The sequence below is a fragment of the Rhinocladiella mackenziei genome, assembly GCF_000835555.1.
Source record: "Rhinocladiella mackenziei CBS 650.93 unplaced genomic scaffold supercont1.2, whole genome shotgun sequence".
NCBI lineage: Eukaryota > Fungi > Ascomycota > Eurotiomycetes > Chaetothyriales > Herpotrichiellaceae > Rhinocladiella > Rhinocladiella mackenziei.
This window is the reverse complement of record NW_013550603.1, coordinates 4850008-4862923: the sequence shown is the minus strand read 5'-3', so window position 1 is coordinate 4862923 and position 12916 is coordinate 4850008. Positions and strand designations below refer to the sequence as shown.

At 48.5% G+C, this 12916-nt stretch overlaps 4 protein-coding genes across 4 annotated transcripts; 2 read left to right on the top strand and 2 right to left on the bottom strand.

The window, feature by feature from the left end:
- Positions 1-1583: 1583 nt before the first annotated feature.
- Positions 1584-1857, top strand: Z518_03508 (uncharacterized protein; the record flags this gene model as incomplete). The annotated part of the gene is made up of 2 exons (XM_013420533.1): positions 1584-1730; positions 1783-1857. 2 exons carry the CDS (start codon positions 1584-1586, stop codon positions 1855-1857), a joined length of 222 nt encoding a protein of 73 aa, XP_013275987.1.
- Positions 1858-6407: 4550 nt separating this feature from the next.
- Z518_03507 (uncharacterized protein) lies at positions 6408-6959 on the bottom strand (the record flags this gene model as incomplete). Its single annotated transcript, XM_013420532.1, has 3 exons — positions 6408-6495; positions 6547-6765; positions 6820-6959. 3 exons carry the CDS (start codon positions 6957-6959, stop codon positions 6408-6410), a joined length of 447 nt encoding a protein of 148 aa, XP_013275986.1.
- Positions 6960-7047: 88 nt separating this feature from the next.
- On the bottom strand, positions 7048-8386 carry Z518_03506 (uncharacterized protein; the record flags this gene model as incomplete). Its single annotated transcript, XM_013420531.1, has 3 exons — positions 7048-7911; positions 7967-8046; positions 8101-8386. 3 exons carry the CDS (start codon positions 8384-8386, stop codon positions 7048-7050), a joined length of 1230 nt encoding a protein of 409 aa, XP_013275985.1.
- A 2376-nt stretch (positions 8387-10762) lies between these two features.
- Positions 10763-12652, top strand: Z518_03505 (uncharacterized protein; the record flags this gene model as incomplete). Its single annotated transcript, XM_013420530.1, has 4 exons — positions 10763-11393; positions 11503-11756; positions 11822-11931; positions 11998-12652. The coding sequence occupies 4 exons, from the start codon at positions 10763-10765 to the stop codon at positions 12650-12652; spliced, it is 1650 nt and encodes a 549-aa protein (XP_013275984.1).
- Positions 12653-12916: the final 264 nt, after the last annotated feature.

The following is a 12916-nucleotide window of genomic DNA, read 5'->3' as shown; positions in this document are numbered from 1 at the left end:
GCTCTTTGAAATCTGTAACTTACGACAATGGCTTGAGGTTGGAGCGCAGAGGCTTCCAAACAACGATACTCAGGAAAAGATGGGGCAAGACCGCAGTATCCCTAGGCAGCATTGTGGAGATCCCCTGGTGGTGCATGCTCCATGCGAGATGGAAGGGGTCCGGCCAGCCTTCTAATGTCACACGAAGGTCTTGTGTCTTTGTAAAGGTGATGAACGGTTTAGAACTTGAGTGCTTATCATTCAGGGAGGATGTCGTCGTCAGGGCCTTTGAGCAACCACACACGAAGCTCTCGTTTCTTCATTTCTCTATGTTCTGTGTCTCCTCGCGTGTATGTGTGTGTCCCCAACTAAGAAAGACTCGATGCACTCCCCAACTTTCTACCCACCCATGTCTGTTTTCCCCTTACATAGTCTGTGCATGTAGCACCCCACTACACTACTTGGTACCTTGGGTATTGTAACTGCAGCTTGGCGGGCATCACTGAATAATGCAAATGTATCACACAACGAATATTCTGTCTATCTAGTAACTGGTCCTGCCAAGTTGCTGGTATTTGTACACGTTTGGTGGACCCCTTTTCTTCTCCTATTTCTACCCCTATATCCTACACAGGAGTAATAACTCCTTTTCCCGGTAAAGGGGCTCTTGCTACTGTCCAACTGTTCAACACCTGGGAACTTCCCTGCCCGTATTCGATTCGCTGGCCAGTCCTGGAGAGAAATACCTTCAGGGCCGAGAACTTTGATGTGAATTGGCAGATGGATCGCTTTCGACAGCCTCAGGATCGACACACGGACGTTGCACAGCATTCACAGGTTCAGCCTCACTACAGATTTGATTCTCTAGGCAATCAATGAATGCTGAACGAATTTAAGCCGGTGGATCACGAGATTCAACGAATGGGGAGTCAGGAATGCCGTCAAGAGGGTCGACGGTGACAGGAAGACCAATAACAACGGCAACATATCAACTGGGGCCTTAAAAACTTCTACAGATGCTGTTTTGACGTTCTGGGTGACTAATCGCAGCGCGCGCACAATCACAATTGACGACAACGCTAACCTAGCCTGCCATCCCAGATTAACTTCCCAGCATCTTCCCATCTCCTACTTCTCTTTATGCAATCGACTGGCCCTACTTAAATTTTATGTTTAAACCGACGGATGAGAGTATTGTCTCTCTCCTTTTCATGAGAAATTCCTCCTCGGACCATACTATTCTACGTATAAGTTACTGCTTCACATCCACTACCATTAGGAGAGGGAAGGAGTTGAAGAGAAGAGGGCTCTCGTGGAGGTAGTATGGCTGTGCAGCGTCTCAACCAAAGGCCAACGGCCTAATATTCCCCTGAGCATTATCGACAATATCGACGATAATTTGTTGAGAAGGGTACTGTAAAGAAGCATTATGCGGACTCGACGAAAGAAAATATTTGGGGAGTGATGATGACATGGACAAGGTAAGGATGTGCGTCCTATGGGACATATCGAGAAGAGGCGCAGCTAGTGACACAATTAGACATTGTCTATTTCTTGGAGAGGACAGACTTTGCTTCCTCGTGAGCGTCACTAAAAAAGATATCATGACCTTCCTCAAGTGGATCTTGGACATCTACCCCCGAGTTCGGAAAAGAAGCACTTTAGATGAATACTGGAGAGTGTGGTGTATGCTATACCGAAAGTCTGTTGACAAGGGTTTACATGCTAAAGTAATGGAAGAGGTCCGCGATGTGAGTATAAAGATTTATCTATTCATCGGAACTAGTCGCTGATCTATAATAGTATATTGATGAATACTTGACCATTGAGTATAACCTCGACACGAGTGTGAGAGAAAAAGCCAGTTATGGATATTGACGACGTGTTTCTCGTTCTCCATCATCACTGGGTTCTGGATACGTCGGTTTTCCCGGACGAACGGCAACGACTACAGCTCGCTCTCTTACTTCTTCTCTCCGCATACACAGCAACAAGGCCGGGGGCTTTAGTGTATAAGGCGACCGATCGAACTAAGCAAAGAGAGCACTACCTTGGATGGGAAAATGATAAACCTAGCGACATCGACGAAATGGATTTAGACTGGGAGGATATCAAGACTCTCTGTTATGAGGATGTGACACTTGTGATGCTCCCGAATCCGGAGGGGAAGCGAGATGGAGATCACCCTAAAGTATACTAAAGGATGGAAGAAAAGACCGAACCCGTAGGTGTCTCTATCGTGATTCGATGCAAGCCTGCTAACAACTTCTTAAGAAGACTTATATTCTCACTGAAGTTGACACTCTTATTTTGATCCGATTCTGCTTATGATAACGATCGCTATCCTCGATAATGCATTTGAGTCCAAGGTTACCTCGATGGAAGATATACTTCGGATTCGAGTTCGTGCGCCACGGCGCAGCTTAGAATTCAAGTGGCGTGCGAATATACTAAAGAAGCCGGTTTTCCGCCAAGCTGAGCGCACATCCACCGGCATTCAAACATCGTCCACGAAGGCGTTACGCTACCACACCTACCTCTACTACCTTCAACGATTAGGTCTTCAGGCAGGATTGATGCAAATTCTAGGAGGTTATGTCCTTCGAAGAGGAGCTTTCGACGGACAGCGATGTAAATATCTGCTTGATATTTATCCACTGTCTCATTGCACTTTCTGAGGAGACTGCGTTTGCGTTTTTCAAAGTTCTCGTTCGCTCTTCGGCTACGGCCTCTTTTTCTAATACTTTCTTCTCCCTTAGTTGGCTTCTTAATTGCGTCTTGGTTTAGGTCGGCTTTGAGTGCGAAAGGCATTATTCTTTATGTTACAACAGGCAATGAATAATTAAATAATCGCAAAAACATCTTGAATTTTGAACAATAAAGATATTAGATGGCGAAGGTCGTCGTGTGGGGATAAGAGATTTCTTTGGTATTGCTAGGGGTTTTTATAACCGTTCTCAACCAGGGACCAAAAGAGGTCTCGGGACCCGATATGGAATAAACGTCAGGAACCGGAAATGGTCTCCCTCGTACAGTATACGAGGGGAGAGTTATCAATAAACGATGCGGGTCTTTCACGAACTGGTGCACTTCTTGCGAAAGATCCAAACTGGTCTTTAAATAGCCTGCGTTAATAGCATCGACCGATACCCACGCAATCGTGTCACTCATCTAAAATACTGTAATTAGTTTATTGTCGGGATTCACATGGCAATTATACCCAGGCTGGGGAAGCTGCGCCTGCGTAGCCAATAGTCAATTAACTGACATAATCGCCAGTCTTCCTGATTGACTGATATCGAGTTGCTTACCTGATTAACTGGACTGATGAAATTCGCGGCCTGATTGAAAGTTCAGTCAGTTAACTGACATAAAATCCTAGGAGACAAGATTTCCAGCTATCCAGTGCTTCTGGCATTCAGTAGCTTCCAACACCTCCTCGCCCAGCTAGTTCCGATCATCTGTAACTAGATTTCCTGTGGACGAGAAGATTCGTTCGACTTCTGCACTCATAGCCGGTATCGAGAAGAGATCAAAAGCCATTCTTGCGAGGAGAGGATAGTCTGGTTTATGCTGGTTCCACCAGACGAGTGGATCTTTAGCCCTGAGCTTCTCGTCAAACGACTTAATGTAGCGATCGTACTCTAGGCTATCCTTGTCCTTATCTTTCGCTATTCGTTTCCGCTTTCTGCTGAGGAATTCTGACGAGATTTGATTGTATTCGTGGTAGGCTGACTTTGGTCCTTCTTGCTGATCGTCGGATTCAGTATCGGCGTCGCCATGACATTCGTTATAGTACTCGTCGAACAGCTCGCGAAAGGATCTCTTTACACGTCGAATCCAATCTGGCTGCTTCTGCCATTTGTCCTCAAAGTATTCGAAGCGCAGGCTTGGGTGCAGAATAACAGCAGCAACATAGAGAGGCGAGTCATCGATAAGATTGAAGTATTTCTCAATCTTTAACTATGCTACGTTAATGTCTCAAGTTCAAGTAAGCGAATAGTTTCAGTAGCTAACTCAAGGCTTGTCTGTTCACGCTCGGTTATGAACCATCTCGAGTGTGATTAATCAGACTACTCTGGGTGGTTCACAGACTAGATCCGATGAAATATCACCGGCCATCGGATCTAATTCATGGATCATCTCGACGTCGAGGCTTACCCGTTCACGCTCCGTTACGAACCATCTCGAGTGTGATTAGTAGAGCTTCTCTAGGTGGTCCGCAGACTGGATCCGATGCGTGGATCATCTCGATATCGAGGATATCGATATCTATCGAGTAGGGTTGCCCCCCGCCACATGGGCCGGGGGACCACGTGATCCCGGAAAATGGTTAATCCGTTGAAGGTCGGGTGGTCCATAGACTGGATCCGATGGGCGACGAGAGGGGGATGCGATGCGATGCGATATTCATACACCCTGTACGGGCTAAGCCCATAGGCGAGAGGGGGATTTCATCGGATCCAATATCGAGTTGGGAGGCGGGCCCCCCGGGGGAGCACGTGATCTAGGAAAATTGTTAATCCGTTCGGGGTTGAGTGGTCCATAGACTGGATCCGATGGGATTTGTTGGATAGAGACGAGAGGTTTCCATAGACGACGACGTTACAGATGGTTGCTCTGTGCAACGATGTAGCATTCGCATGTCTATAAAAGGAGCCTCAGGACCTCGACAAGAAGTTTGACAGGATTTCATCGGCGCCCTCTCGGGGGGCTAACACGTGATCCCGGAAAAGTTACGTGATAACGCTAAGCCATATGCTTACATGATTGGCCGGCTCGTCGCTCTTGGCGTCGCCGCACAACACCAACCCTAACCAGACGATTTCAAAAAAAAAATCAAGTTTATATTTTATAATGTCAAGAACTGCTTTAAAATTGACACCAAATCGTGGTTGACCTATCAAGGACGTAACCGAGTGGTAAAACACTAGGCTTGCAGTCGAACCGATAGAATTGAGGGGCCTTACTAGTGTTCGATCATAGGTAAGGTAAGAGGGTTGTCCGGCCTAGACTCCATTGAGCTTTCTAGGTGCCCTAGATGGGTAAATGTAATGCTCCAGCCAGTGATTGTTGATGTCGCACTCGATACCTGTGGGAGGTGATTCTCCTCTGGTTGAACTGCTCTGACTGAAAACCTTCGCTGGCTGCGGGCGCCCCATCTATAAGTGAGTTATATACTGGCTATAGGAGGGGTGTTGTGTAGTTTCTTTTTTTTTTTCCTTTTTGGCTAAGTCCGAATTACACGCTTTGTGCGCAGAGCCAAGCTTGTACGCCAAGTTGCACTTTTTGGGGCTCCTAAGCCGCCTGCACTTCGGAGGAAATGGGTGCTCTTGGTGGCCCATCGAGGTAGGGACTTCCGGACCTCTATATTATTCACGTCTGCCCATCTTGGGATTTGCCTTCAGGGTTCTCGAAGCCTACTCATGACCTGCTAGCCTATCAAATACGTGCGGTCCGTCAGAGTTCAGGGCGAGTTGAGTTAAGAAGATGAGTAAGGCTCTACCCAGAAGACCCATTGAAGAGCCTACAACTATTCACCTAATCATAATATTGGTCCCGCGACAACTCGCTCCATCGCCTTAACCGTTTTCTTTCAAGTGGGCAAAATTTCCACAGAATGCTTCGTATAAACCCAGTACAGGGACAGCCACACCAGGAGTTCGCCATCGTCTAGATTGACCATACACAATATATAGTGAAAAATAAACTCATAATCCCCGTGTACTCGGGGATAGTCACCCTCTTCCAGTGTTCAACCGTTTTCCCAGTCAGACCAAGGGGGAACCAGTATATCCTCATTTCTTCTTAGTCTGCCGCTTAATCGCAGCCCTCTTCTGCAGCTCCTGGGGCCCATACCTCCTCCCAAACAGCTCCTCGCATCGCCGCCGTAGTTCTCTGCCAGCGAGATTCTCCATGGCGATCAAGGATGACTTCCAAGTGACAACGCACTGAATGGAACCATCCTCCCCTATATAGACATCCTCGATATCTGCCACCCTGTGATCCACTTCACCACTAGTGCAACCAGGGCCAATGGACACATATTGTAGGGCATCACAGTGTCAGCCTGACTTTGGGTGAGGACTAATTGTAGCTACTTATCCGGACTTGAGGAGATAGCGGACTTACCGAAATCCGCTCTCATCCGCGGAGTCTAAAGGGAACTGATTCGGAAAGGGGAGGGGTGGTTAATTTCAAGGCTCTATTCTAATGATTCCAGAGTCCTTGTTAGATCTTTGTCTCGTTCAAATCTGCTGCCAACGTCCGGCCGTAATGTATAGAAACATAGGGACGATATAGAGACAGTACAAGGCGCTGATTGTAATATAGTACATGCAACTGGATGGCTGGTAGTGGAGTATGTAATTGACTTCGCCCTGCGCCTCCTTCTTTTCAAGTACATATGGTTTTCCCACAATCAAGATCTAGCTCTCTACCCTTACACCGAGCCCCAGGCTTGAATGAATCATCCTGGTGGCATGAATGAGAAGCTTGGTCTCGACAACCTCATACCTGCAGAGAAGTCAGTTCGGACCCCTCCAATTACGAAACGGCCTCACTTACTCGTTACTTTCTAGCAGGTCCTGCCTCATAGAAGATGCAGCTTTGTCGAGGCTGATGAGGAGGCCTGCAACATGCTGAACTCCCGAGAAACGTTTGCACATGGCATGGAGAAGATATTTGAGATTGTCAAATTCAGTTAAGACTTCGTCTGATTGATTGCGCGTAGGGTAATTTGAGCGTATTGTGTACACTGCGAGTGGAAGAGTGATCCAAGCCACCCTGTGCGGCGCGTGAGACAAGTCGAGATGAGAGGCAGGGGATGGAGAAACCTACACCTGGAGCGGGATATCTTCCACTCGATTCTCGGTCAATGCTTGTCCAACTTGGACAGCGGTGGCCAAAGACGCCTCTTTGATTTTATGTAGGGCTAAAGTGTTGAGAAGCCATGACATTGTTTCAGTAGCTTGCGGCATCGTGAGACATTGCTCGTATAGCGACGCCTTTGCCGACCTGACATTGTTAGACCAAGCAAATGGAATTTCCGGCCCAGCAGACATGAACTTACGAGCCAATAATACGGACTGAGTGCAAAGATGCCTTGAAGGACCTGGAGAAGGTACGTTCGTCGTACTTGGTCAGAAGAACTTCGAATTCTCCCATTGTTTTGTCGAGCATTTGGTCAATTTCTTTGATCTGATCCAGTGAAGTGGAATAGGTCCTCCACGTATCCCAATGCCATGCACCGTGCCTTAAGAGAACAATTTTGTTGATTGCAACCGAAATTTTACATAAGCATAGGAAGGTTTCTGCTGCAAGTAAGGGTGCTCTCCGCAAGTCCATGCCTCGTACCAAAAGAGATGGCCGAAAGTCTGAAACCTGGAGCATAGGGCCAGGCTTATAGTGCCTTAATTTGTGAGGGCTTCGAAGGCCGAGGGCAATGGTCCTGTTTCGAACCAAGCAACACCACCAAATCACCGAATGGTAAGGCTGGCCTCGCAAGTGCAACTTCCCAATCATTGCGTGATAGAAGGCCTTGTCCACCCAGTAGCTATTGACCTCCTGGGAAAAGTCAAATGGTGTCCAATAAGTCAGCAGCAGCGCGGCCTGGACGAGCTCGACGCGGCCTTCGTTCTGGGACTCGATAGCACTATAGAGAGAGTGCACATAGTTGAAAAGAGCTTTCTGGCCCTCGATGACCGAGGAGAACGGGGTCTGGCAGACTTCGGAGTTACTGAGGTGTTGGAAGGCAGCAAACAGAATTGCTTGAAAGACAAGTTCCTTGAGGGGCGAAGACACTCGGGGTTGCTCAGTATACCACCGTTTGAAGGCTACCATGTCCATCAACGGACAGAGGGTATGCACCGTTTGAAAGTAGAGACTGACAAGGCGATTCTGCATATATGAGGACAAAGCTATGGGTTCTGTCTAGAAGATTCAGTAGTCAGCGTAATGTCAGAAAGAACGAAGTCATTACGCTTACCATGGGCTGGTCGATAGTCGATGCAGCATCGTCCTCGGATTCCAGGGACTTGACTGAGTTGGCAACTACATCAAGGCCGACTGATAGTGTGTTAGATATATCAGAAACTGTTCACCTTCTCAGACTCTACTAACCTGACCGTAGAAGACGCTCTTCAATCTGAAGGAAGTCTTTGTCGCACTCATAATCCTTTAAGTTACAACGATCCTCTTTGCCCACGACACTTACTTCCTGCTTGACACATAGACTCAAATGTGATGTCGAAGAGTCCGTGTAGGTGGGACTGTGCCACATATCTTCATGATCGAATAACATGTTTGCGCAACTGTCGCCGCTGGTGGTGTCTCTGGAGGCATTGTCCGATTGTGCCAGATCTTCGAACAATGGAGTCCAAAATGCATCATCGGCCTCCCACTCCATTGTGACTCTTGGCAGAGACACCTGAATTGATGCACGATTGCTCGCCGCCCCCAAGTGGGCAAGATTTAAACGATTATATCAATTGGCATCCAGCAAAAAGCGCATTTCGAGTTTTATGACGCTCACGCTTGAGGCTGTTGTTGTGGTGGGGGGAAGAGTGTATGAGCTAACGACAGAAATCTACCAGGCTGCGTCATCACGCGATACCTAGCTGGGCCCGCTTGTTCTAGACTCGGAATCCAATGAAACCGGCCTAAGTTTCGACTCGTCGCATACGATGCCGGTGATCGAGTTACCATGCCATCATGATTTCCTGATGAAAGCTTCCACAGCAGCGGAATCTGTAAAGTACGCATCTCCACAAGTTGCTTCCTATGATCTGAACCCAACAAACTTGGCCAGTTGCGGAGAGCATGGCTAATGGTTGCCGCCTACCTTTCCCCGAGGGACTATTGCTCCCTCGAATGTTTCTACAGCCTTATATCAGCTTATGGTAACGGTTCCAAGTACGGAACACCATCATAATAAAGAACTCTTAGTTTACATGTGACACCCACGGTGTACAAATTCCGTGACAAAAGCCAAATGTCATGTGATGGTAATCGTACCCTCGGGGTACGATTAGCAATATCAGCACCTCGACATCCCACGCCGTGAACGAAAGGTTCTGGCCATCGAACAGAGTTCCCAACCTCTCGAATCGTATTCCCAGCCGCCGTAGAGTGGCAGGAAGACGTAAACGATGGAAGGGGACTGGACGCCGAAAACGGATAGAGAGAAAGAAGGATCGAAAGGTATAAGAAGAGTCTTAGGTAGATAGACAGGTTTCAGTACATTGCTATTCCATACCCTACCCTGTGCACTCGCAGCGTTCCGTGGTCTCTCTCCTTACACCCCTCGTAACAGGCCCTCACCCTTCGTGGTATCGTTGTTACATTACACGAGGTAAACAAAGTCGTAGTCATGTTGATTAACATATGCTCTAGCAGAATGACAACGTCTTCGCACAGAGCTACTTCGTACGGGCCTAAAAAAGTAGGCGCGTCAACCCCCAGCGGGAACGATCGAGGGATGAAAACAGATCGTCGATAGACGTTGCTAGCATGTGCTGCATTGGCGACATAATTCAAGGAGCGGCTAGAAGGGCCTGCCATACATAACGGCGGGATATTTGGAGCTCGATTTGGAAATGACGTTCTCCCCCAAATTCAGGCTCTGGATCGTGCGGCAAGTCGTGTAAAACCCCTTATAGCCCCGACTTCGCACGGTCATCTAAGCAAAAATAGGTTATTATTTATTAGAGGCATTAAGCATCTCATAAAATCCGAAGGATAGTCTGCACACGTATGTACACCAAAGCCTGTGATGTACCTGTTGGCCAGTCACGTGACACGTTGCCTTGGCAACGTCACGTGAGGCTGTTTAGCTTGGCAACTTGCGCCTTTCCTTCTTTTCGTCTTGCTCTCTCTCTTGGATGGAACAACGCGTTCCTTCTCTAGACTCCACAGTCTATTAGTACCGAGTTAGCCGCCTCGAGGCCGAGATCGGAGGAAGCATTTACCCTCTTAGCGTGGCTCTAAGTCAGCACGGACGAGGGCAGCCGTCGTATTTCGATTGAGTAGCCAATCAGCATGGGCTTACAGCCTATGGCAAGCGATTAAACCGAATGGCGAGGAGACTATTGCATGGATGATCGGGGCCCTAAGGTGAGAAGGACCTGGGGCCTCAGGTACAAGTAATCGCGAGCAGATACTCTGACCTCCTTGAGGCCTTTGGGGACTTGGGTGAGACGCCGCCCAGACGGCCATTGGCTCACCTTCTGGCCGGAGTGATGCATTTTGATTAATTGTCTCCACTAGCCTTTGACGGTGTGACACTCCTCGTAAAAAACGACTCCACCAATCTTGATGCGCGTAAGAAGTACTATTGAAAGGATCCTCTTGCTGCTAAAGTGTGAAGATTGTAGTTATAAGCCCTGTGCTCTGGGAGCGGAAATAATCTGACAAGCAGGATCTGGTAGAGTCACACGATCTGCAGTATGTATGACATACAAGTCTTCTGGGGCAGATATCAGAATGGTACCCGGATTGACTTTGCCAGTAGGCGACACGGGGTTTCAAATACACCCAATAGCTTCCGGGCAAGCCCGGACTCTCTACCCCGCCTTTTTAACTACCCCGTGGTGGTGGGAGGACAAGGCTCTTGGCCTTCGTCTCCCTGCTTTTAATTTTCCATTCTCCATTTCATTCCTCGTTTTACCATGCCGGTACACACCTCTCCGACCCTCACCTTTCAACAAAGCGTCACTCCATCTCAGATCCCAGGAAAGCCCTCAATAGCTGTTTGCAGTGTTCATATCTTCACCGGGTGTTTTCGATGCCGTCCGCACAGCAATCAGAGCCATCCAACGGCTGCAATTGGAAGGCCAAATTCACAAAGAAACAGCTCGAACGAAAGAGACTGGTGGATCGAGTTGGCCAGAAGAGAACTCGACAACTCCTTAAACGCAGCGTTGCTCAACTGGAGGAGAAGGTCCATCTGCTGGTGCAAGGAGAGCACAATACCTTGCTTCGCAATCTCATCGAGGAGAATGCCGCGTTTCGAGCGGCCTTGGACCGCTATGAGACCAGGATGGAGACAATCCTCCTATGCAGCAAAGAGTGCCTCGAGATGAGCCAGACTGGAGATAAGGAAAATGGCCCGAAACCCACCATCCCAAATCTTCCTCTGCCGGTGGGAAACAGCATCTCATCCCTTCCCGGTACAAGTCCAACCGACCAAGTTTGCGACCGTCTTTTGGCAGACGGGTCGCTGCCCTTCTTCACTTCGGTCATGTTTAGGGACATGTTGGCCCCTTTGAAGGACGTTTCTACTTCGCCACTTTTCCCCGTCGACTACATTGTCGAACAGGTCAATACTTGGAAGCTCGTAAACAAACATGGGCTTGGCTTCGATTTTCTCATTAAGAATTTGGCTCTGGACCGAGAGCCAATGTATCTGACAACTGGTAAGATTGATCCGCTCCCTGCTTACTTACCTTGTTCCAAGCGGTTGAATCATGCCTCAACTCTTGCTACCGGGAATAGCCTGATTCTAATTCCCTTGTCTGCAACCAGATATAATCCGGCAACGCACTTTTGCCAAAAGTTTCTACGCGGATATTCTCAATATGCTGGTCCCTGAAAGCGAATCTTCCATATCTCCTCCCGAGGCAGGAGAAGAAAGAGTGCTTCCAGCACTCTCGGAGATGGAATGCCAGCGTCGCTCGGTGGCTCTTTGTGCCTGCGAAGTCGTCAGCAGGTGGCGGCCACTTTACAGATCAAATTTGGAATGCGTGTCTATTTACTGGGCCGTCTACAAATTTTTTATGGTGCGTAGACTTGCACTCGAACCTGGTGGATCTGATTCTCTCGTGCTGATCGCCGAAACTTGCAGTTCCTGACATTCCCGTGTCGTGAAAATCTTCTCAAGGTGCCACCGTGGCTCTGGCCTACAGAGTCCCAGCTGTGTCAGGAGCACCCAGGATTCATCGACTGTTTGCTTTGGTAGGCGGCTTCCACATTGGACCAGTCAAGCATGATTGTGATAAGGCCGAAGACTAATGAACATAGGCCTAGTCTACGCGAGAAACTCATTGACACCTGGCATAACTACAATGTCAAAGCGCTCATGATTCAGCTCGTCCGACATTTCCAGATACTGGATATCGACCATGTATGCGTGGGCTTACCGCTGAGTGTCGAAAGTGACTTCTCTGGGCTCTGTCTAGACTCCCAGTTTGAGGCCATCATCTTCGACATCAGAAAGTGGTCGCTCAGCTCAGCGTTCTTCACGCAATTCCCTGAGCTGCAATCATGCGTGCAAACTCCACCGGCGGAGCCGGCTCAATGTCCCTCGACGAATGCCGAGGGTACGGACCGTGCGCCTATTGCGTCAAATCCGACTGCCAACCAGTGGCTGCGCTTAGGGCCACCTCTGCCCCAGTCGCTGAGTGGCCAAAGTACCCAAACCAGACCTTCTACGCGGGCAACAGGCTCGTGGGGATCACTCCCAAATGGTCTAGTCAATGACTCGGGCAACCCATCCCACGACAGTTCGGAGACCATGGATCCCAACGGCGACATGTGTGACGGCGATTTCGCGTTTGACCAGTTTCAAGGCTTCGAAGCCCCGGGCTTTTCGATCCCTTTTCATCAAATTGCTGGCGACGAAGGACATCCGTACCCCGCTGGCATCCATTTGATGCACGCGGAAATGGTGACGTGAACCTATCAGCATAAAACCAACAGCTTCTTCCAGCTGTCTGTCAGACATTAGAATCTATGTAAAGTTTGCTTCCTTTGCCGAAGTTGAATGCAGTGTTTTGTTAGCAACGTAAACTGACATTCGACTACGTCTCGCACGTTGCTACGCGAAGCAAGCATTCGTGGCGTATGTTTTGAAAGTTGCCATAACCATGCTCTTGATACTTTTCTATAGGAGGTTGCACATCTCTGTATGCAGAATAGCAGTTTACAAGTCATCTTCTGG